Source organism: Rhinolophus sinicus, chromosome 3 (assembly GCF_057876585.1).
Source record: "Rhinolophus sinicus isolate RSI-liver-muscle chromosome 3, RSI-T2T, whole genome shotgun sequence".
Classification (NCBI taxonomy): Eukaryota; Metazoa; Chordata; class Mammalia; order Chiroptera; family Rhinolophidae; genus Rhinolophus; species Rhinolophus sinicus.
This window is the reverse complement of record NC_142503.1, coordinates 179,845,417-179,870,257: the sequence shown is the minus strand read 5'-3', so window position 1 is coordinate 179,870,257 and position 24,841 is coordinate 179,845,417. Positions and strand designations below refer to the sequence as shown.

Below are 24,841 nucleotides of genomic sequence, written 5' to 3'. Positions count from 1 at the left end.
TGATATTGGGAAGAGAGTGATTTAATATACGGGTCATAGGGATTCCGTGTTGGAGAGAGACAGAAATGATGACGGAGGGGGAAGCTTGAGGGCAGAATACAGAACCCAGGGATTTGATAACGTTAAAGAACAGACAGTGCAGAAGTGCAAGTAGGAAAGGCAGAAAACCACAGGGTGATCCATCAGAGTGTGTGTGTGAATTTCTCATTTCGAAGGTGGTGCAGTACCCAGTAGTGACACATCAAGGGTGTCTGAAGCACAGTGGGAATGAGATCAATGAGGAGGAGGTGACGATGACCTTTTAGGATGTGGGATGGCTCATCCACATTGGTGATGGGAAAACCTGAGGTAGGAAATATTGTGAGTTCAGGGCTAGGGTCTTCAATGAGAGAGGAGGCGTGAGCCTGAGGTCGAGAAAAGACAGGGGTGAGGCTGGGGAAGACACTGATGAGTGCTTGATAAATCACTAAGGAGTTCATGAATGCATGAATTAGTGAATAAGTGAGTGAACGAATGCATCAACTCAGACCAATCTGGCACATTCTGGGGATATCTAGCCATACATCCTGAGATCCCAGAGGAAACACTAGACTCAGAGAAGACAAGTTACTAGGAACGTACGGGTCTCAGGTTATAAGAGTTAAACATGGACAATTTTTTCAACCTATCCTATCTGAGAGGCTGTTTGCGCCCTCTCAACCTGTACATTTCAATATGTAGCCACTAGCCCGTTATAGCTACTGAGAACGAGAAACGTGGCTAGTCTGAACTGAGACGTGCTGTCCACATAAAACACATGCTGGATTTCAAAGAGTTAGTACAAAACATTCTTAAAAAAAACATAAAATATTTCCTTTTTAAATATTGATGATGTGTTAAAATGCTAAAATTTTGGATATATGGAGTTAAATAAAACATATTAAAATTAATATCACCTGCTTTTTTTTTTTTTTTTTTTTACTTTTTATGTGAGGCTACTAGAAAATTTTAAATTACATGTGTGGTTCCCATTATATTTCTCCTTGGCAGCACTGCTCTGGGCCTTGGTCAGTAGTCTCTGCAATCTGGAAGGAAGCATTATGCCACCTGGTATAATAACCAATGAATTAATAAAGACAGCCTCTGTGCTGAACTTCCATACGTATCTGTTGGCATAAGTAAAATTTAAATCCTCAAGGGCTTACGTTTCCTATATATAGACAATTTGCCTCTAAAAGAACATTTTAAACCACTAACGGTATTGCAAAACTTGCCAATTAGACAGGTTGCACTCTTGAAACCATTCAGTGGACACAGAGGTCTATCATTGCCTCCACTGTTATCAGTTGGGGTGGATTGAGGGGCTCCTCCATTCTCTTGGAATATTTTTGACATAATGAGGCTGCAGTTAGTACAGATTATACTTGTAATGTTCCTTTGACCCGGGAAGCCTGAGGCACTTCTCCAGGCCACGTCTTCTTAGAATCTGCAGTTATGGTTCGCTTAGCAATGTGATATTACAGTTTGGAAGGCCCTTATTTCTGCCAGGGATTGTGGAAGATGACCTTACATTAGCAGTAGCCAGAGCTGTTTTGGGCCTAAATTTTAAAAATATAATAGTATTTGAGAGCTTACCGTGGGTCGAGCACAGTGAGGAAACTAAGGCTCCAAGACATTAGGTAACTGGAGAAATTCCATGGGTAGGAAGTTGCAGAACTAAGATCTGAACTCAGGGGGTCTAACTCCAAAGCTTGTGATGCTCACATTACCCCACACTTTTCAACAGAGCTGATTATGGATTCGGAAACAAAAAGAAGGCGGCCTTGCTTACTTGGCCTCAGGAAAAGCCTCTGACAGAACATGGCATCAGTTGGCCTGACATGTTTTGCCCACACATGAATTGAATAGCCCAGTTGAGGTTAGGTCCTTCAGCAGAGGTTCCCAAATGTACACGAGAATAACTTGGTCAGTGTTTAAGGGCCCCACCCCAGACCTGCTAAAACCCTGGAAGTAGGGCCTAGGAATTTATATTTTTAAGACATTTTCCAACTGGATAAGGAACCCGAATTTCATAAAATGATAAAAATAGCCTCTAGCTAAGTACTTTGATTTAGGGTCTGATTTGGAACTTGGACTTCTCGGTAACTATTGAGACAAAATGGCAGGAAGGTACAAGGAAGGTTTATTTAAGCCACATCAAAGGAGTGGGCCTGCTTTGGGGGCTCCTTAGGTAACATTTATACATGAGTTTCCAAGAGGTTTCCCAACCTTCAGATTGCCCCTGGGAGTCTCTGCTTCATCTCAGGCCAAGGCATGAGTGCTATTACCTGAAGGCAGACACTTTTCTAGAGCTAAGGGAAAACGGGAAGATCACCGTACTAACTCTCCTTCTTCTTCCTTTTAGCCTTTCAGTGTTATGATGTACCCAGCTGGTCCTGGATCTGGTGACTCCCCAGAAGGCTTCCCTGAACAACCGAGGCTCCAGGCACAAATTGAAAATTGCACAGCTCAGACACAGGGTACTGAAACTGGTGGCCTTATACAGTCCTCCCTTCTTCAGAGGGTAGTGGGGGCAGAAGATTGCGGGTGAGAGATGGGGGAGACTCAAAGAGGTCTTTGGGTAGCGTAGCATTAATAGAAGTCCTGGCCTTAATTTAGAGACATATGCTTTGTTCAATCCGTAAACAAAGATTTATTTGGTTCCTACTATGTGCCTGAGACTGTCGTAGGCACTAGAGAGACACCTTCATGAAAACCAACCAATCAAAGACACAGACTTGGTCCCTGCCATTTTGGAAGTTTCTTTTCCCCCTTTCTCGACTCCCTTACTGATTAGACCCGTCCCCACCCCACCTTCTTTTTTACAGAGTAGGTTGTAAAAGAGGGCCCTTTTGGAACAGGATGAGAAAGACAAAGGTGTGGACTCATTTTGTGACTTAGAATCTAAGCTGGGGAAGACAGTAGTAGAGTCAGGAAAAAAAGAAACATGGGGAAGAAGTTCCTCTCTCCTCTTTATGAGCTGGGAAGAGTGAGATTATAGAACTCAGCGTTGGGCGAGGCCTTAGAGAAAGTCCAGCTCTTCATTTTACAAATGAGGAAACTGAGGGGCGGAGAGGTTATCTGGTGGACCCTTAGGTGGCAGAAGTGGCTTTTGAATAATACTGTGGAGCCTTCAAGAAGGCACTTAATTTGGCGCTTGGACGACTTCCGGCGATCAGGCCGCGTCCGTTGCCATGGGAACACCCCCCCCCCGTCCCCGCCCCCGCCGCCCGTGCGGGCGTCCGTGTATCCCTACGCTCCCAATAAAGTTGTTTTTGAAGCGCTGCGGTACTTGTACGTGAGACGGCCCCGGGGCGGGGCGAGGTCGGGGCGGGCCGAGCTGCGGGAGACCCAGCTGGCCGCGGTGAGGAGGGGCGGTGGGTGCAGGCGCGGGTTCCGGCCATGATCGCCTCGTGCTTGTGTTACCTGCTGCTGCCGGCCGCGCGCCTCTTCCGTGCCCTCTCAGGTACTGGCCCCGCGTGCTGAGAGGCGGGAGCCAGGCCCGGGCCGGCCCACGGGGCCTGAGGCGGCGTGCGATCCGCCCTCCCCAGCAGTGCTGAAGTGTGGGGAGGTGGCCCTCGGCCACGGTGCCAGTCCTGGTCTCCATGGGTCCCGGGCCTGGCCCTCGGCCCTCGTGGGTGGCCCCCTGCTCACACCTGCCGCCTGGTGTCCTTGGGCCACGGTTAAGCGGAGGGGGGCTGGGGAAGAGGCAGAAGCCGCCCCTCCCCGGTTCCGGGGATGCTGAAAGTTTCTGGGGTCTGCTGAGTCACTGCCCTGGGGGTGTCGGAGAGGGTTGGGAACTCGGGGCCGAGGCGAATGTCCCAGTTCTCTGGTAGGGGCCAGTCGGCCTTGGGGCACCGTGGGCTAAAGACCTGTGCGTCCCTTGTCTTTCCCTGGGTTGACTCCACACCATTCACAGCTGCCTCTCGGTTCCCCTCTGTCGGCGGAGTCTTGGGTTGAAAAACGGATGCTCAGAATCCAGAGCCGCGTTTAAACCTCAGCTTTGAAGCAGTCTCCCGTGCACTTAGCGTTTAGAGATGAAGTGGCGTGGAGGCCCAGCTGGTACTTGAGAGAGAGAAGAGAGAGTTGTTCTTTCACTTTTTCGTGATCTGGCTGCGCTTTTTCATTCCTGGTCTTTAAATTCCCGAAGCTCTTAGGTGACCATCACTTCCTCCCAGAGGCCCCACAGAACTCCCAGACTCTTCTCTGACAATTTAGGGAGCAGGACAGGGCCAAGAAGTTTTTATAAATGAGGGCTCCAACTGTGCATTCTGTGCTTTTCCTTGCTGGGTGTGTAATTTATATTACATTTATATATATAGGTTTCGTATAAAATGTTTATTTCTGTCTGGCACAATGTTTATTTCTGTCTTGCTCACCGTGTCTCTAGTGCTAAGCACACTACTCAGAATATAGAGAGCCCTCAATTTAGGAATGGCCTGTGTGTACTTACTCTGAGGAATGAGAAACTCCACAAAAGTAGTTGTTTTCAGAGAGCTGAAGCACATTCCTTTAACCATGTTGCTATCATTTCTGGAGCTCTCCCAATGTCCATAATGGCACCTTAGTGACATATACTAGTCCAGAGGTTTCTAGACTGTTGTTTTAGCGATCTCAGAAGAGGGACCATCTCTCCCCCCCCCCCCCCATTAAAGTAATTCCACTTAAATTAACTTTGAGTACTTGGTTTTTACAGTCTCTCTCTCTCTTCCTCCCTCCCTCCCTCCCTCCCTCCCTCCCTCCTTCTTTCCTTCCTTTCCTTCCTTTAAATAAAAGGATTCTGCGATTCTGCTGCTGAAAACAAACCACTACCACCAATAAAAACCTAAATTTGAAGACTAGTAACAGCACACATGTAAACCAAAGAAACTCTGCCACCTGGTATACATAGAGGATGTCTTACGGAGCAGGAAATCAGCAAGTTCCTGAGACTAAAGCCAGGGAGTGCTGGGTTTAAAGCAGGGTTTCCCAGTCTCAGCACTATTACATTTGCGCCTAGATAATGTGCTGTGGGGCTGTCCTTTGCACTGTAGGATGTTCAGCAGTTTCATTATCCTCTAACCACTAGATGCCAGTAGCATCCCCGCAGTGTGACAACCAGTGTCTCCAGGCAATGCCAAATGTCCCCTAAGAGCAAAATCACTCCTGATTGAAAACTGCTTGTTTAGAGAGAGGTAAATCCACACAGGCCATAAATAAGATAGTGTCTTTCAACATTTGAACCATTCTGATACTGTTCTTGCCTTTTTTAAAAAAATAGAGCTGATACAATGAATCGCTGGTGACTGAGGGTCAGCATCGTGCATGTCACTTGTCCTGTGTCATAACTTAAGCGATTTAGTGTGTAGGGGGTGTTTGCACCAAAATACTGTGCTTGGAATTTGGGGGCTCTAATTTTAGAGTTTTTCCCACCTGCTTTCTTGGCTGTTGCCTGTCATTTGTGGCTGCTGTAGCAGAGAGATGACAGCTGTCTCTTGCTGTCAGTTGTTGGCCCCTTCTGATTTATAGCCTCTGTTGTGCTATGGAATGGGAAAGCTAATAATGAAGTTTGTGAACGTCTATGAGTAGAATAAATAGCTTTGAGAAGAGGACCAAAGACCTTTGTTAAGAAGCAAATTGTATAGATTTTGAGACATCTTTTTAGTCCACTTTAGGACTTTTTCTTTTGGAATGCATTCATAGATTAGAAGATTTACAGAACTAGAAAAGCTCTTGGAGATTACCAAGTTCAGATTTCCCTTGTCCCCATTTTATAGTCAAGAGTGAGTCCATCTCACTAGGGGCATTGTCCAAGGTCATATAGTGTTGTTAATGTCAGTGCTAGGCCATAACACACAGCTCTGATTCTCGATCAAGTTGTGGTTCTAATGTAATGTGGCTCTTAGAACCAGAGATCTAAGAGGAGTCTTAACCTCTAGATAAAAAGGTGTGTTATATATGACCATCTCTGTCCTAGATTATGTGGGATAGCCATTCTTTCATTCCTGCACTGAACATTTATCAGCTCGTGAACCATATCAATTAGTTAATACTTGTGAAGCACTTAGGACAGTGCCTGGCACGCAGTGAACACTGCCCTCGGATGATGATGGTGTTCCAGGCACCAAAAGGGCTGGGCTTGGTGATGACACAATGACGAGCAAGGTGCACATGATTCTTGCTTGAATGGGATGCACCTCTAATTGGGAGAGGAGCGTGGCTAGGGTGATGCTGTCATCTTATAACATGGTATTTTGGCTCTCTTCTTAGATGCTTTCTTCACATGTCGAAAAAGTGCCCTCCTGGCAAAGAGCTCGTCCCCTCAGGTAGAGAGTGACTTTGCCATGTCTCCTCGGGGCCCAGACCAGGAGGAGCGTGAGGGCCTGCTGCAGCAGTGGCAAGAAGAAACATCGAGCCAGGTGCTCTCAACTGTGAGCGAGGGTCCCCTCGTAGACAAGGGACTAGCCCAGAGCAGCCTGGCACTCCTGATGGATAATCCCAGAGAACAGGATGCTGCTTCAGAGGATAAGTGGTCCAGCAGGCAGCTGAGTGACCTGCGGGCAGCAGAGAGCCTGGAGGAGCCTTTCCTTGAGGTGCTAGGAGAGGAGCCACTGCCAGAGGTCGAGGGCCCAATGTGGGCAGCTGTCCCCATGCAGACCGGTCTCCAGTATGCAAACTGTGCTGTCCTCCCACTGGGTGCCCTGGCTGCAGAGCAGTGGGAAGAGGACCCTGCAGTGGTGGCCTGGAGCATAGCACCTGAGCCTGTGCCCCAGGAAGAGGCTCCCATCTGGTCCTTTGAGGGCCTGGAGCAGTTGCAGCCTCCCCCAATGGAAATTCCCTATCATGGTGAGTCTTGACAACGGACTGAGCGAGCCAGAGTGGTAGGTTGTGGTGTGTGTGGGCAGAGCGATTGCTAAAGAAGATATTTGATGGGGAGCTCGGCCACTGCATTGTGTTTTTCTGAGAATCTTGCCGTGTCACATACAGAGGGGCCTTAGAGACCCTCTCTTCCAGCCCCGTGGTCTTTCAGATGAAATAACCCTGGTGCAGAGGTAGCGGGACATGCCTAAATCACATCACTAGGTTAGAGGCAGAACAGAAAGTGGACCCTAGTTCTGATTCTCAGTGCTGTTGTTTCTCTAGAGGTGACCGAAGGGCTTTCTGGGGGGTGGGTGGGGGTGGAGAGTGGAGGGCGTCCACTCTCTGCCTCAACCAGAATAGCTTGTTTTATTTGTGCTACATATTGGGCTTCCATTAAAATTTGAAGAATGAGTTCTGTGGCTCAAGTAGGTTTGGAATCCACTATGCAGCTCCATGCTTTACGGGAGATAGAGGACACATTGTGGTTTCTACCCTACAGACTTTTCCAGGTGTAGAGTTAGGAAATACCCAAGGCTGAGATTACTCTAGAAATGTCTTTAACCTCAGGTAACTATTAAGCATATTCATCTGAATAATTCCCCAGAGACCCAAGGGTTTGTCACAAGTGAGAAATGATCAGCCTGTATTTATTGAGCATGAACTAGGTGCTAGGTACTGTGCTGGGTACTGGGGATACAGTGGTGAACAGGCCAAGGTAGCCTCTGGCTTTGTGGAGCTTCCTGTCTAGTCTGAGAATGTCCTTAGAGCACTGTTCAAATCACCACAGCGAGGGATGGGTGACATGGACTATGAAAAAAGGAACTTCAGACACAGTCACACCGAGTCAAGAGTGGAGATGGTGGGCCCTGTGGGTAACATGTGGCTGTGCACCTCTTCTCACCCCTTTGCAGAAATCTTGTGGCGAGAATGGGAGGACTTCTCCACTCAGCTAGATGCTCAGGGCCTGGAGGCAGGGGATGGCCCTCAGTTCCAGTTCACTCTGATGTCCTACAACATTCTGGCCCAGGACCTGATGCAGCAGAGCTCCGAGCTCTATGTGCATTGCCACCCGGATATCCTTAATTGGAACTATCGCTTTGCAAATCTCATGCAGGAATTCCAGCACTGGGACCCTGACGTGAGTGAAGGGGTTAGGCGGAGTGCCACCTTGCATTTGCTCTGGACCTCGGCTGTTTCCCAACGCTCTTAGGAAATGAGTTCATTCCCATAGCCATTCGTAGGACTGGAGTCATGCCTAGGACTGCAGCTTGCCTGCCTGGAGTAAATGAGTTCTGGCAGACAGTGAGAAGACTCTCCCTAGGTGCGCTTTCCAGCACCTTTATGCAGGGAGGGAGACTTGCGGGATTCAAGCACTGGGAAAATCCAGAGCATGCGTCTGGTCTCCTCAGCTTAACTCGGGGCCTGTCCTTACTGGGTGTGGCTGTCTGAGAAGAGTCAGCCCTGTGGGGAGTGCCCATAGCAGCTTCCCACCTGGCCTCCGTGCCTGCTCCTCGAGTGGGAGTCACTCAGCACTCTGGCTACTCTGGACTGATGGCTTTCCTTGTCCATTGCCCAGATCCTGTGTCTCCAGGAAGTCCAGGAAGATCACTACTGGGAGCAGCTGGAGCCCTCCCTGCGCATGATGGGTAATGCAGCTCTCTGCTCTTTCTTCCTACTGCCCTGTCTGCTCTCTCCTGAAGGCACTGTCTTTTTCTTTTGTCTTAGTAAGTCCCCCGTCTCACCTGTGAGCTAGCTCCTTCTTTGTGCGGGTGAGAACGAAAGCAGCGTTCTGCAATTTTAAAGCAATTGTGCCCTAATTGGGCCCTGATCCTTGAAGTGACCAACCCTGTGAGGCTGAGTATTAATTATTATGCCTATTTTACAATGAGGAAACAAGTTCTCAAATTTTCTGTGACTTGCTCAAGGTCACGAAGCTACAGAGCTGGTAGGTCGTGGAGCTCGGACACCAACTTGTCTGACTTCAGATTCCATGCTTTTCCTATCAACTTATATTGCTTCATACCCTTTGTCCTTCCCCGTAGAGCCTCTCGGTCATCTGGTTAAAGCTATAAGGGAACCTCTGCAGAACCAAAGAATTGGCAAGGGCAGGTCCTCCCCTTATTGACTGGCAAGCGCAATGCCTTACGCACACACGCTGGGTTACTGCCACTGATTGGAGGCATGCAGGCTTCAAGGACTCTGATCCTTCTTCTGGGCGGGGTGTTATTTGCAGGCTTTACCTGTTTCTACAAGAGGAGGACCGGGTGTAAGACAGATGGCTGTGCTGTCTGCTACAAGCCCACGAGATTCCATCTGCTCTGTGCCAGCCCCGTGGAGTACTTCCGGCCTGGCTTGGAGCTCCTCAACCGGGATAACGTGGCCCTAGTGTTGCTGCTGCAGCCACTAGTCCCAGAAGGCCTGGGGCAAGTCGCAGTGGCCCCCTTATGTGTGGCAAATACGCACGTCCTGTACAACCCACGCCGGGGCGATGTCAAGCTGGCCCAGATGGCCATTCTCTTGGCTGAAGTGGACAAGGTGGCCAGGTTGTCAGATGGCAGCCACTGCCCCATCATCTTGTGTGGGGACCTGAATTCTGTCCCTGATTCACCTCTCTACAACTTCATCAGGGACGGAGAGCTCCAATACCATGGGATGCCGGCCTGGAAGGTGAAATGGGGGAGGCCCCTGCGGGGTGGGAGTGTGGCCTAGGGAGAGACTCAGCTGTTGGCATTCAGTGCTGCTCCTCTGGCAGGGACCTCGGTTACACCTGCTCTGGCTCCCTCCTGCTTTCTTGTCCCCAAAGTCTGGAAGTTAGGAGCGCTTGAGTGCCTTTGGCATATTGGAATCCTTTCCGTTTTTATCATTAATTTATTTTCAGTTTATAAGTAATACATAAGTAACATCCTTGCAAGAATTGCAACACCCTAAAGTAAGGCCAAAGTGCCTTTTATTACCTACATTCCCTGCCTCTCCCCTGAGAGTCAAGGAATAACTTTGAAGTTTGGTAATATTCTTGCGGATCGTTTTGTATGCATTTACAGTGATAATCTCTGTTCCTGTGATAATTTAATCATAATTTACATTTATTAAGCACTCACTGTGTGCCAGGCGCTATTTTAAGCACTTTACATGTGTTAACACATTAATTTTCACAGTTTCTTTAATTGCTTCCATTTTATAAATGGGGAAATGAAGGCACAGAGAAGTTCGATAATTGGCTTACTTGCAGGTTGTTAGTGGTGCAGCCAGGATTTGTAACCAGGTGCTTTGGTCTCAGAGCTCTTGCCCTCCATTACTAGTCTGCTGTGATTGCTTCTAACAGCTGACATATAGTCTATCGTGTGTGTGTGTTTATAAACATGGTAGATTACCGTACATTTCCTTGTGTCGCTTTTTTTTTCCACTTGGTGACGTATACATGGATCTCATTCCCTTTAACTGCTGAATATTCATAGCATATATATCTCATAGCTTATCATACTTTATTTGGCCGTGCTGATGGGTGTTCAGCTTGTGATAATTTTTTATAAGTCACTTAATCTCCCTGTTCCTCTGTTTGCCCTTACTGATCGAGCTATGGCTTCACTTTTGGCAAGGCACAGTGGAGGAAGGATGCAAAATGACTGAATTATTGTAGCGCACTTTGGGCTTTTATTTTAATGAGGTTACTCAAATGCCAGCAATGTCCTGCTTGCCATGTGTGCAGAGAAAGGCATTATCCTGCCTGAAAGTTGCTTTAACTAAGGAGCTCAGGGAATAGGCAAAGTCATTTACTAAGTGCCCACCTCGTGACAGGTACCATTAGGCGTGATGAGTAAGAGCGTTCATTCTGAAGCCAGACAGTCCTGGGGTCACATCCCTGCTGTGCCACCTTGGGCAGGTTACTTACCTTCCTCAAGCCCCATTGCCTCATCTTTACACTGGGGATATAACTGAACCTATTTCAGAGGATTTCTTGTTTTGTTTGGTGGAGTAAATAAAATACTTCACATGAAGTGTTTTCCAGTTCCTGCTTCAAAGGAAGCAGTCAGTAATTTGGTGGTGGTTATTATTATCAAGATTCTTAAGTATATGTGGTATCATCCCACTTGATTGCAGAGGATGTTGAACCCAAGAGAGTTAACTAACTCGCTCACAGTCACACAGCTAGTAAACGGCCCATAAGTCCCAATACTTTGGATGGCGTATTGAACACCTACATCCTTTAAGGGCGAAGAGAGTGTGTCTCTCACTGCTGCCTCCCCAGCACTTAGCTAGTGTCTTGCACATAGTTGGCACTGAAATATTTATTGTCAGTAAATGAAATAAAGGGAATTGTGCTACACATTGGAGGTGTACAGATGACTGATGTTGCTGAGTATTTCCCCTACTATGCTCTGTCCTTTCCTACGCTGCTCATTGACGGAGGATGGTGACGTACGTATGGTAAAGTGCTGTGGTGTATTTCCCGTTTGGTTTGATCCCTGGTTTCCCAGTAATAGGTTTTAGAAGCTAGACCTTAATCCAGAAGATTAGGATAAACCTTTTCCCATTGCATGTTAGAGCCCCTGAAAGTTGACGTTCCCTGTGGAGAATCGTGAAGGTTTTTCTGAGGTGAAACTCGGGACCACGTGTTCATACAGTTCTGTTCTTTGATTCACATACCTCACTCTCCTACCCCTCATTCCTGTCTCATGGGCATTTCAGTGTTTGTAGTAAAAAAAATAATAATAATAAGTTTTAATTATCTCCTTATTTCTAACCTTCCCCTGAGACTTACGTTATTTTGCTTATATTATGTATGTCGTGTATGATTATGTGTGTGTGCCTTTTGTCCGCGTGTCCCAAAACATGAGCTGTTCCCTTTTCCCATCTCGCTTTCCTCATTCCCACCCGTTCTTTGTAGGTATCTGGACAGGAAGACTTCTCCCATCAGCTTTACCAGAGGAAGCTGCAGGCCCCGCTGTGGCCCAGCTCCCTGGGCATCACTGATTGCTGTCAATATGTCACCTCCTGTCACCCCAAGACATCAGGTGAGCATGTGCCACATTCTTGGTTGGCTATGCCTCCATGCTCTTTTTGGGAGAAAGCTGGCATCTCAGTGACGCATAATGCAACCTTTTCAATTCTCTTAGCAAGTTCCTTTGTTTTTCTCACTGACCCCTTCATGGTCACCTAGTGAAACGGACAACTTTAAGTCATAGCTGTTGTAAAAGCCTCTTTGTCTTCCGAGCCAGACTTCCTCTGTGTCCCTACACCGGAAGCTTCTTGATATTGAGGAGGTCTCAGCATGTGGCTCCTCTTCCTGTCTTTCACTGTATGGCTTTTCTTGGTTTACAGAGAGACATGAGTATAGCCGAGACTTCCTGCTCCGTTTCCGCTTCTGCCACATCGCCTGTCAGCGACCAGTAGGACTGGTTCTTATGGAAGGAGTGACAGACATTAAGCCAGGTAATGAGAACTAAACTGGTTTGCTTGGTCTTCTTTCTTCTTTACCCCCTCATATCTGTCAATTATGCGATTCTTAGTCTTTCTTAGGTATAATTCTTAAAGATCAGCTTCTGATAATAAGTGCTTAGAAGGAAGGTCGGTGGAGTTCAGTGGCCTTCTGCATGCATGAATGTGCAGTGTGGCAAGAACATGCACCAGGAATCAAGACCTGGGTTCTTATCAGCTCTGAGACCTCCAGTAGCCACTTAACCTTGTTAGGCTTAAATTGCTAGTAACTGGCATGTATACAGCATATATAGGAAAGCAGAGCCGCATGCTAGGGCTTTGAAAATCAAAGTAGTCCTGGTTGTAATAAAAAGTTATTCATACTGAGAACTTCCAGATTGAACGTAGCAAAGTATACTTGACATTCTACCCTTCTTGTCTCTGAAATGCCAAAGCAACAAGGAGAATGGAAAAAAGAAATGTAAACTCCATCTTTGAGAAAACTGGAGATCTGAAGATATCTGGAACCATGAACCCCAACACAAGCGGAATAGCTGCAAGAAGCACTGGAGATCATGCAGGGGTGCAGGAGGAAGTATGGAGAGACTTATCTGTGGGGCTGTAAGGATCTTAAAAAGAACCACAGAGTGCATTTCTCCAAGGTGAGGAGTGTACCTTGAGGCACAAAACCAAAATCATTGTTTCATCAGCAAGAAAAGCATACACAGGCTGTGACAGGAGCTTGTCTGAGCCCGTTTTGGTCCTAAGAGGCAATGGAGGAAAGACTGCTCAAGGAATCAAGCCATACTTGCATGAAGCAGTCTGTTTAAGTGGTGAGGGAAGATGGGATACAGAGCTGCATATCTCTCTTGGCTGGGGAGAAGTGAAGATGAAAGGGACTCATGTACAGCCCTGTGTCATAAGGAAAATTCCTGTCACTTGGAATGCATACTCAGTCTTTCCCTATATAAACTTTGTACAAATAGCTGGTAGAGAAACCTCAGCTCATTCACAGCTGGGCTGCCCAAAAGGAACCAGCATAAAATACTGCAAGGAACCATACTAGAAGACTACAAGAAAAAAAGGTGGAAGGAACAGGAAAAATAAAAGGCAAATAAAGAATACTTCAAAGGTAAAATGTCTTGCCTTGGAGCATATGAGAATTATGCTTATTTTCCCATAAATAAAAAAATAAAGCAATTGCCTTTATAAAATAAGAGCACAAGAATAATATAATTTCCTTTTTAAAATAAGATCAGACACATGGCAAGACATCAGAATATGAAATGTAAGCTGCAAAGCTGAGGAAAGAAGTGGAATAAAATAAAAAATCACATAAAATGAAGACAGAATTGGATGCAGCACAAGAGAGAATAGATAACTGCTGAAAACAAGATAAAAGACAGAGGGCAGGGTGGGGAAAGCAAAATAAAAAGAAAGTAAAAGGATAGAAAGCACTAGAGAGCAAATGACAGTGGTGGAAAATAAGGCAATTCAACATACGCATAATTGGAGTTCCCCAAGAAGAAAACCAATATAGTGGCACAAAGGACATATTTAAAGGTATGATTCAGGGAAGATTTTCCAAAGACAAAAAGATCTGACTCTTCAGATCGAGAGGATATACCATGTCTCAGTAAAAAATGCCATAGGAGAATCAGCACTGAGATATCCTAGTGAAGTTACTAGAAGTAAAAGGTAAGCGAATCATTTGGGCAGTTAAACCGAAAAGATTGGGCTACTTTTAAGGGTGAAAAGAATCAGGTTGACTTCAGACTTCTTAACATTAACATTCAACTCTAGAAGACAGATGAGCAAGGCTTCAAGGAAAGAAGGTATGGCTCAAGAATTTTATACTCAACCAAAAGCCTTTCTTGAAGAGATGCTAGAAGACTAACTTAAGACAACCAAGCAATGACTGGAAAAAATATAGTAGAAGGAGGGGTGGTAAGCAATGAATTGTTTTTTCTTGTAGGAATTTAATTTGAGTGGCATTTTGCACAGAGCTGCGAACATTTCAGTGGCTCTGTTTTTTTTAATTGCAAAGGTAAAATATTATTATAACTGGCAATAGCAATGATAAATGATGAAGGCTGCCATACACTGAGCGACTGCATTGTGACAAGAACTGGGATAAGTGCTTGTGTCAGTTGGGCTCAGGCAGGCAAGCAGTGGCTCAGTGTTTGAAGATTATAAAATCTTAAACAGTAGTAGGAGCCCACACAGGTAATTAATTTCTTGTTAAAAATAGGTTATTTAAAAAAAAAAAATCAGTGCTGTACTTGAAACATAAACATTTCAATTTGATAATAAAATTAAACCAAGAACCTTTACAATATATACTGATAATCACTTTGTAAGTAGAATTATTATATAGGGGGAAAATACCCAGTTCACTAACAATGCAAAATAACAGCGGTATTTTCAAAATTGAGGTTAAATTTAGATAAACTCACCCGTCCACCAGAGACTGTGAACATGCCCTTGCATTTGTTCAGTACCCCCACCGAGGGCAGACAGGCTCCTGATGGATCTCTTCTAAAGTCCCCAAATGTAAAAAGCCACCACCATTTTTAGACCATGAGTAGAAAGACTCCAGCACAGTATAAGGAGATCATAGTATATAATCTTTTTTCTAGAGGATGTGTTTAGATGTCCTAGCAAATAATATTTCCAGTGCATCACCAGAGTCATCCAGCATAGCTGTGCACATCAAAACCTGCCAGCTTGACTGCCGCTGACTTTAATGGGTAACATCCAAGTTGCAAAAGGAGCTGCAGTGCTTGGCAGTGATGGCCTAACTTTTCCACGAGCTGACATTGACACTGCATTGCACCGGAGCATTCTACATCACCCCCAAGTTGCATAATAAAAAACTTTGTGATTTGCGCTCTCCCCAACTCCTTCTGTGAGGCAATAATTCATCAGAAGAGTATCTAAATTTTAAGTCCCCCACATTACACATTTTTTTCAGTTATTAATGATTTCTTTCCAGTATGGTTCATAAAGTCACTGAGATGGGTTATTATGTTTTCTTTCACATGAGCACTTACATGTTTATATTGAACTCTGGAGCTTCAGGTCTTTTAACACCGACCAACAAACCGTGTGCCCAGTTAAGTGCGTTACAGGAAAAAAAAAACAATCGCTAAGAGATGATTTTTGTAAAGCACTACTTACAAACTGACCAGAGGGCCACAGAGCAAAGGCTGTCTGATCAGTTTTCTAACCAGGAGAGTTCTGCATCCAGCTTCTCCTCTGGCCGGTGCATGACAGCGCTTGTTATCCCTTTGCAGTACTTGCAGAACAACTTCCTCGCTTGGCTGCTGCTTGCTGGCTTGGGTGCTGAATGGGCCAGGAAGGTGCTGCAGCTCAGGTAGAGGCAGCTGTGGCCCATGAGCTCTTGTGGTCTCGTGGGCCATGCTGAGGCCTTGAGTCCTGTGCCACGGCCAGAGCAATGCTGTCTGTACACGGTGCTGTGTGGGCAGAGCCTGGGGTTGAGGGAAACCATTTTCAATGTCCTGCTGGTCACTGTGATCTTTCTGGCATGTCATAATGGTAAAGGAGGTGACTCAAATTGAAGATACTAGTGCTATGAATATTTATGCTCCAAATAACATCACATCAACAGTCACAGAGTGAAACTGTAGTATTTTAAAGAGTAATAGAAATAACTAAAGGTAGAACGTTTTTGTTCCCCCCCCACCCCAAAGTAACATTTATTTAAAGGTTAATCAAAATTCTTAGAACAGCATTTATTATAATGTGAATTTTGATAATTGACTACATCAGTGGCTCATTAAGAAAAACACTTTTGTGTCAGTCCTGCTCAAGGGTAGAAGGTTTTAATTCCTCTTTCTCACTCCCAATAGATCAAGTAGATAAAAGAGAACTAAGAATAGGAGACATAAGTAGCATGTTGTATGGCAAATCTGATTGATATAGTATCAAACTCTGAACAATGAAAGCAGAGCACAGACATCTTTTTGAGTATCCATAGGAAATTCTTAAGAATTGATCATATATTAGACCACCTAAAAACTTCAATATTTTTCAAACCACAGAAGTAGTATAGTCAACTTTCTCTGATCATACATGCAGTAAAAACAGAAATTAAGAACAACAAGAAAATACTATCATCTGGACATTTAAAAAATTTCGAACAACTTTTGGGTCAAAGATGATATTTAAATAAACTGCAGAATATCTAGAAAATAACAATAATGAAAATACCATATATTTGTGGGATTATAGCTAAAACAATGTTCAGTGAAAAAAATCATAGAATTATATAGAATATTTAGAATCATAGAACTATATAAATAAGAAAAGATGAAAGTGAGTAAATTAGGCATCCAACTCAGTAAGTTAGAAAAAGAACAAATGAACTGAAAGAAAGCTGAAGGAAAGAAGATAAAAATGAAAATAATTTAGAAAACAGAAAAATAATAGAACTGATAAACTCTTAAGCATTGGTGGTTTGGGTGGGAAAAAAAACAACAGCTGTCAATTAGATAAGTCCATTAGCTAACCTACTTACGGGGGCTTGGGAGGAGTAAGCAAAAGTATCCAGCTATACAAGAATTCATAGGATTATAAGGGGGTTCTTTGCTCAACTAAGTGTAAAAAAAATTGAAAACTTAGTTGTATACATTAATTTTAGCAAATGTAATTTACTAAAAATGATTGCAGGGGAGAGAGATAATCTAAATAGACTACCTACCACCTGGGGAAAAATTTTTAAAAGTTCTCAGAGATGCAGTCCCACAAAAATATCACACTCAGATTGATAGGAGAAGGTCATCAAACCTTTTAAAGAACCTGTAATTCTACTACTATTTTTTTTATTAGTTTCAGGTGTACAAAACAATGTAATAGTTAGACATTTATACCCCTCACAAAATGATAACCCTCCCTCCGCCAATCTCCTACCTCTCTGATATCATATATAGCTGTTACAGTTCTACTGACTCTATTCCCTGTGCTGTACTGAACATCTCGTGACCGTGTGTGTGTGAGTGTATATAATTTTACTTTTTAAAAATTACAGTTGACATGCAGTATATTTCAGCTTCAGCTTCAGGTCTGACTACTGCTCTGTCCACTACTATTTAAATTGTTACAGAGCGCAGAGGAAGAAAGGGACCAAGTTATTTTTATGAAGCAAGTATTTTGACACCAACACCTGACAACAATTACACAGAAAAAGAAAACTACAGACTCTAATATTCTCCCCTATGAATATTGATGCAAAAACATTTTTAACTAGAAAATCAGGAAACAGAATCTAGCAGCACATTCAAAGAGCAATATACCATGACCAAATGGAGTTGATCAGAAATATAAAGATAGCGCTGTATTGCAAAATCTATTAATATAATTTATCATGCTAATATATGTATGAAATCTATTTAAATATATGAAAAGCATCCTATAGCTGTCAAAGAGACATTTGTTAAAATTCAACATCTAGTCTAGATTCTTTTACAAGAGCCCTCATAAATTAAGGAAATAATAGATAATCCCTTATGACATTCATATACATTTATCTTAGAGCGAGTGGTGGTGGCAGTGATCCACTGGTGGGAGGTAGGCGCCGAGGCTGCTGGGAGTGGGAGAGCTGCCTGGGGCCGGAAAAGAAAAGTTTTATCTCTGTTCCCCAAATCAGCATCTTACTTGAAGAAGACACTCTAGTAGCAAAGTCAGGTACAAGGCAAAGATGACCTGATCACTGTCTGTATTCAACTGAGTTCAGAGGTAACAGCCAACATAATTAGAAGTAGAAAATAGAAATATAAGTAAGAAAATAGAAGTGAAAATTGAAAGGAGGGGGTAAAGTATTACTTGTTGCTAATACTCTTATAAAACTGGTGATCCTAGAGAATCAACTAAGGACTATTATAAGCATTATGATAATTCTGGAAAGAAGCTATTAATACACAGACATCCATAGTATTCCTATAGAGAAATAATGACATATTTGTTAAAATATAATGAAAACAACTCTATAATAGCAACAAAAAGAAAAAAAACGAATTAATTTAATGGAAAATGTAAGGCATATAAAGGAATATTTCATTTCATCTAAATTATCAAATTTATTGGCATGAAGTTATCTATAACATTCCCTTACCTTTTTTTTTTTTTAAAAAAGAACTTTATTGAGATTAAATTCACATACCATAAAATTCACCCATTTAAAGTGTACAAGTCAGTGGCTTTTAGTATATTCAGGGTTGTGCAACCATCACCAAGATCATGACCCCCAAAAGGAAACCCATATCCGTTAGCAGTCATTTTCCATTCACTCCTCCCTTTATGCAAAATCAGTTGACCATGGACGTATAGGTTTCTGGACTCAGTTATATTCCATTCATCTATTTGTCTTGATTATTTTAGCTTTGTATAAGTTTGAAATAGAGAAGTGTAAGACCTGTTTGTTGTTGTTTTTACCATTAAGTACGATGTTAGGTCTCTGGCATCCCTTGCATAGGGCATTAATCCCATTCATGAGGGTTCCACCCTCATCACCTAATTACCTCCCCAAGGCCTCACCTCCTAATACCATCACATTTGGGGTTAGGATTTCAACATGTTTTGGAGAGACACAAACGTTCAGTTCATCACACCCATTAAATCAGTGGGATCTATAATAATATCCCCTCTTTCTTTCCTGATATTGGTAATGCGTGTCTTTTTTCTTTGTGCATATATGTATATACATGGGTGCATGTACATAAGTATGTATACATACATGTGTATGCGTACAGGTGTATGTGCACACATACATAGGCGCGCGTGCGCGCGCGCGCACACACACACACACACACACACACACACACACACACACACAGTGGATGGTGTCTGATAGAAAATCTCTAGAGGAATACACCAGAAATTTGGTTAACATTTGTTGCCTCTGGAGAAGGGAATTCGTGGTAAGGGACCTGGAGTGGAAGGGAGACTTTTTACTCATATTTTTCTCTACATTTTGATTTTTGCACCACGTGACTATATTACCTATTAAAAATTTAATTTCCAAAAAATGTGCTGAGCCAAGGAAGGCAATGTCTATGTTCGAGGCCTCTGTCTACCTGCCTTCTTAAGATTCTTGACTTTGGTCCATTCTTTTCTTCCTCCCCTCACCTTTTCTTTTTTTTTCCTTTTTCCTTCTGGAGCAACCCAGTCAAAGACCTGAGGGAGATTTCAAGATGCAAGGTTCTGAGCCCACTTCACTGTCTGGGAAAGATAAAACCTCTTTCTCTCCCATCTTCTACAGAGCGACCTGCTGGCTGGGCCGAGTCAGTCCTTGAGGAAGACACATCTGAGCCTGAGCCTGTCTGTCCCAGGTAACCTTCCTTCCTGTTCCCTTCAGCTTGCATTCCAGCTTCTCTAAGTGTATGAGAGAGATTCCCATTGGCTTTCCTGAGGCTAATTTGGGGGAGCTCTTTTTGCTGAGCTCTCTCTTCCCCTAATACCTGCTAAGCTTCTGGAGGGACAGACAGGTGTGCAGAGGCCAGAGGTGGCCCACCCAGGTCCTTGCAGATGAAAAACTTACTTCTCACCATGTACTTTTCCTCAAGGGAGTACGGCCTCACAGAGGAGCTTGCCGACTCATGGACAGGGGTATGTTAGGTACACTTGCCCAGGTGTCACGAGGTGAGTGGGGGCGACTGAGTGTAAACGTTTCTAGGCTGACTTTAGCTAAGACTGTCAGCCTCTTATTAGCATGGCAAGGAATTTTTGCTGAGACTGAGTTCTTTGAGATCATTCATTAAAAATGCTTTATAAAACCCATAGAAAAAGTGACGTTGAAAAACATTCTGTAATATTTATTGACTGACATCTTCCCCTCCATCCCTGTAGGACCACAGGCACCATCCGGCACTGCCTCCACCTGACCTCGGTATATACACATTTCCTGCCCCAGCTTGGCCGCCCAGAGGTCACTACAATGCCCTTGGGTCTTGGAACGACGGTGGATTACATCTTCTTCTCAGCTGAGTCCTACGAGAATGGGAACAGAACTGGTAAGTCTGGTGGGTGGATCCTGGGTTCCTAGAAGCCACCCCACGAGTCCTTGGAACAGCTGATGGTAGGTCAGACATTTGGTGGCATGGCTTGGGCAGCTGGGGCTTGACCAGCAAAGGGGCAGATTTCATTCCTACCTGGCACGGATCATTTTCGTCATATTTCCCTTAGGCCACGTGTCCACTTTCTCTTCTTATCCTTGTAGCATTAGAGAAGTGGGCAGAACAGCACTCTCCATCCCTGTTTCAGAGGTAAAAATAGAGCACTCGGAGGTTATTGGATTTGTTCAATGGCAGCTGGTTAGTGAAGACCTTGGTTAGGTTAGAAACTCTATTTCCTGTGGCCTCACCCCACACTGGTAGTCACGGTGTAACAGTCCACCAGCCCCACATCTATTTTGTTTAAAGCACGTCATTTAAAATGTTTAAATTGATCACCTATGCTTACAAATCAGATTTTATATGGAAAATCTGGATTTCCTGTTTCTCTTGGAAAATGAGAAGATCTGTAGTGCTGGGCCTGGGCAGTCCTCAGAACCCACCCTGCTTCATGTATTGATATATCGTGGAGTAGCTGAGACAATGAGGTCTCAGCTAGAGGCAGCAGGAGGAGGTGAGGGAGGGTGGCCAGCCAGGGGTCGGCCTCCATAAGGCACAGCTTCCACAAGCCCCGCTTGCCCTGTGCAGCCGGGCTGTGGCTGCTTTACCCACTGGCTTCCACTTTGTGCCCAGATCGCAGGTTGTATCAAGATGGAACTCTCAAGCTCCTGGGCCGTCTCTCCCTCCTCTCTGAAGAGATTCTCTGGGCTGCCAATGGCTTACCCAACCCCTTCTGCTCTTCAGACCACCTCTGCCTGCTGGCCAGCTTCGGGATGGAAGTCACCGCCCCATGACAGGGCTCCCAGGGGAAGAGAGCTTCTCTTCCAGAAGAGCTCACTGAATCAGAGACTGTGGAACTATCCCATGCTTCTGGAAACTTAGAGCCAAGAAACTCCGTCCTCTCCCTTCCCCCTCCTTATTCCCGTTTTCCCTGGGTTAGGTTTTCTCCAGGCCTGTCCATGTTCTCCGCCCGTGATTCCTGCCCCACCCAACCTCTTCCTAATCTGGTGCCACATACTCAGTGGCCCTGGGAGAGGCAGAAGGGGGGTTCCGCCTTCCCTCCATGTATCCAGCACTCCCCCTTGATTTTTAATTACCAGGGTTGCGGGAGCTATTGATCTCATTGGTTATTTGGTTTTAGGCCGTTTCTTGGTGGTACCTTCTAATCTGACCTCTCCCTGCCTTCATCACCTCTGGGCCCAGCCTTCGTGCCAAGTACACACATACGAACTGTGTGTAGTGTGTGTGCGTCGTCTCAAGGTGGGACTGCTCTGTGTGGCCATGCCTGCCTCTGATCAGCCCGCTCTCCACACTGGGGCTGTTGGCCGAGGGCAGGTAGAGAGCATGACCTGGTAGTTGTGTGATGCCAGGTAGCACAGGACCATGGAGCCTTCTCTCCTTTCAGCCTCCATGTTTCATTAGGCGTTCATCACGCCAGCCAGGGCACACTCATTTGGGCTCTGGGAACCACTGGGCCCCACATCCTGGAGCAACAGACTCGGGGAGGCACTCCCTGCCCACAGCACCCCGCAGGCCTGGCATACTTTCTCTAGGGCTAGTCCCTTTCCCCAGGCAAAGGTTTGGACCCCTATGTGGGGGGTCAGTGGGCTGGGATAGTGTTTTGAGGTTAAAAACTCTTTAAGGATGAGGAGAAAGAACCTTCAGGAAACTCTTGTCTCAGTGGACTCTGCAGTCTGCAGAACTCGGGCGAGGGTGGAAATCCCAGTAGGGGAAGAGCAGGTGGGCTGAGCTAGGACTCTCCGCCTTGGACTGGTTCTCCTTCCTCTGCACACCTCGGAAGCAGTGTTCCGGTCCTCTCCTCCCACTTTGGACTTTGGCTGCTGCCTCCATGTTCGCCCATTCTCTCCTTAGAAAAGCTGCTGTTTAGCTCAGGCCAAACCTTCTCAGTAGAAAGGTCACCTTGGACAAAACTGATTCAAGGACTCAAGGTGACAGTGCCTGAGGATTTCTGCTCATTGCCTCTGCTCTCCGTCTCCTAGCACAGGGGTACCTGGCCCACCCAGGGGACTCCCGTGCCCACACGTGTCACCCTCATGCCTTAATATTTTGTTGCTGGGGTGTTCTGGGCCAGCTCCTCTGCAGATTGGACTTGCTGGTGCCTCACTTGGTGTCCAGAAAGGACTGAAGGAGTCTGTGAGAGGCTGGACTTAGGGACATTTAGCCAGAGATGGATGTTCTTTCCCTTTTGGGCTTTGAAAGCCAAAGATCCAGCTTGAATTCTGCTGCTGCATTTGAGGTTATAAGCTTTCTATACCTAGGTTCTGGGGAATTTATCTATTCGTGTGTGTTTTTAACCATTGTTTCCTGGGCACTGGACATGTGTCTGTGTGAGCCCTGGGCCTGCCTGTCTACAGCCCACCGTTCACTCTGTCTCTCCCTGGGCACCTCCTGACATGGTCTGAAGACAGTGCCCTGTTGGTTTCCAGGATTAGGCCCATCGCTATTCTCTTCTGAAAGGAAATGCCGTTTAAGAATGGCTGAAGGTGGCAGGGGGCAGGCAGGTAGCTTGCTAGGTGATCTTGTTTTGTTTGTTTTCTTGTTGGTTTCTGTTTTAGAAATGAAATGGGGGTTTTAAATGGTCATTTAAACTCTCTTTTCTAAATAAAGGTTTACCTTCCCCCTCTGCTGTTGGTCATTTTATAAGGACCCTGGAGGGCGCAGGGGAGAGAAGGTTTGGAGAATGAGGTGGGCGGAGAGGAAGAGACTGATCCTGGGGTGGGGTCTCAAGTCCTAAATCTGGGCTTGAAAAAGGTGTTGGGATCTCCGTCTGGTCACCGAGGCAGATTCCCACTGCGCTGAGGCCCGGGGGGGAAATGGCTTGAGCGAAGCCTCCTGCCCGGACTTGGTGGCAGAGCAGCTCGCCTCTCCATCCTGCCAAGCGAGAGGAGAATGGCTCTTTCAGCTGCGTTCATTCTTGTTCCGTCTGCTGCCGCCATACCTTCCCCCTTCCCCCCCCCCCCCCCCAGTCCACACTGCGTCTCAGGAGAGTCTGTGTGGAAAGTGGGATGAGAAGTGTTTTCCTAGTCAGAGCTGTGGCAGCTGCATGGTGCGCGGCAGATGCCTCTGGCTGAGCGTCTATTTTTGATCGTCTCTCCTGCATTCTGGAGCCAGGGCTGAGCTGTGGGCCATCTGTTGCTGGGAAGGTTTCTCTTCCTTCCCTGGGTCTCATTCTGCTGGTACTTTTGTCTTCCTCCTTAAGCAGCAAGTCCACAAAGCCCATATGCCCATGGGAAGCCCCAAAAAGGGGTGGTTTTTTGCCTCCCCTGAATAGAAGCCCAGACTGCACACCTCTGAGTCCGTCTCTGAGAATCTGAGTTCTTTAAAGCTGCCTGCGTGAACCACTTGGGTTGGGATTCGGTGGAAAGAAAAAGGCTGGCGTTAGGAACACCATTTGTCATCTTGGCCTGGTCACTTAGTGACTAGGTGAGTTAACCCCTGTGTTTCAGTTCACATATCTTGGTGAAATGGAAATTAATCTTTTCCACTTGTGAGGGATTTTCAGGTCTGAAATTGCATTGGTTGGCCTTTAGCAAGCAAGGGATGCTAAGAATTCCAGAGTATTATTGGTGGGAGTTGAGGGTGTGTGGTTCTCCAGAGCCAGGCTGGATGATTGGCCTGTGGGCCGGGAGTTATTTTATAGCTCCTAAGCTTGGAGGAGTATCCCCGGAGACCCCTTTCCTGCCCTGGAAGGTTTCCCCGCTATTAGCCTGAGTCGTGTACAATTTGCATAACACTTGTATCACGTTTACACAGTGCTTTTACTTCCACTGTGAGTAGGCGGTAGCACTGACGTGGCAGTTCAGGGGTTCACACGCTTACATTACCTTTACATCTGAGGAAATAGAAATCCCAAAGAGGTAGGTAAACTGAGGAGCTCCTCTACTTTTCTTGCTTCCCCAAGCTCCTCATAACACAGCCTGTCCAGGAGTGGGAGAGACAGGTTACCTGGTAAGGCAGACACATGGGGGTGGGCCAGGGAGAAGGGAAGCGCCCCACCAGGCTGCTGGGTTTTGTTTTTAAACTCCCTTTTGTTTTTCACTTCATTCCTTGCCCTGGTGTAGCTACTAACTAGAGGACTGTTTTTTGACTGGTTACATAATGGACACAAAGCGTAGCTTCTCTTCTCCCAGGAGTAAGGAGGGACCCACCTCCTCTAGTTTCCACCAGCGGGGAGAGCTGACCTGTAACCTCTCACTTCCAGACTCATCCTGGTGTACTTCCTCTGTTTCTCGCCCCTCCTGAGCAAATGTGCAAGAAAACCCAAACAAAACTAACAAACCAAAAACCTGTTCCCGGTGAGGGTCAGCCTGATGAGAGCCTCGTAGGGTGCAGATCTCGCCCCAGTTAGGAGAATGTGGATTTAATGGGTTTCGAAGGGAACTCTGCCTTCTGGATATGTCCCTAGTCAGCTCCTGTGC

The 24,841-nt window shown here is 45.6% G+C and overlaps 1 protein-coding gene across 4 annotated transcripts in view; it reads left to right on the top strand.

Moving 5' to 3' along the window:
* The window catches only part of ANGEL1 (angel homolog 1), a 62,477-nt gene extending 39,430 nt beyond the window's left edge, over positions 1–23,047 (top strand). For 2 of the 4 annotated variants that reach the window (XM_019733478.3, XM_074327169.2), the window contains exons 2-11: positions 2,384–2,498; positions 6,268–6,843; positions 7,770–7,996; positions 8,435–8,504; positions 9,092–9,525; positions 11,744–11,870; positions 12,178–12,288; positions 19,553–19,622; positions 20,140–20,303; positions 21,036–23,047. In XM_019733478.3, the coding sequence (XP_019589037.3) occupies positions 2,396–2,498; positions 6,268–6,843; positions 7,770–7,996; positions 8,435–8,504; positions 9,092–9,525; positions 11,744–11,870; positions 12,178–12,288; positions 19,553–19,622; positions 20,140–20,303; positions 21,036–21,196 (2,043 nt within the window). In that variant the 5' untranslated portion in view covers positions 2,384–2,395 and the 3' untranslated portion in view covers positions 21,197–23,047. Of the gene's footprint in view, positions 1–2,383; positions 2,499–3,297; positions 3,485–6,267; positions 6,844–7,769; positions 7,997–8,434; positions 8,505–9,091; positions 9,526–11,743; positions 11,871–12,177; positions 12,289–19,552; positions 19,623–20,139; positions 20,304–21,035 lie in introns of those variants that run through there. The other 2 variants (XM_019733481.3, XM_019733480.3) reach the window with 2 other exon arrangements.
* The last annotated feature ends 1,794 nt before the right edge of the window (positions 23,048–24,841 follow it).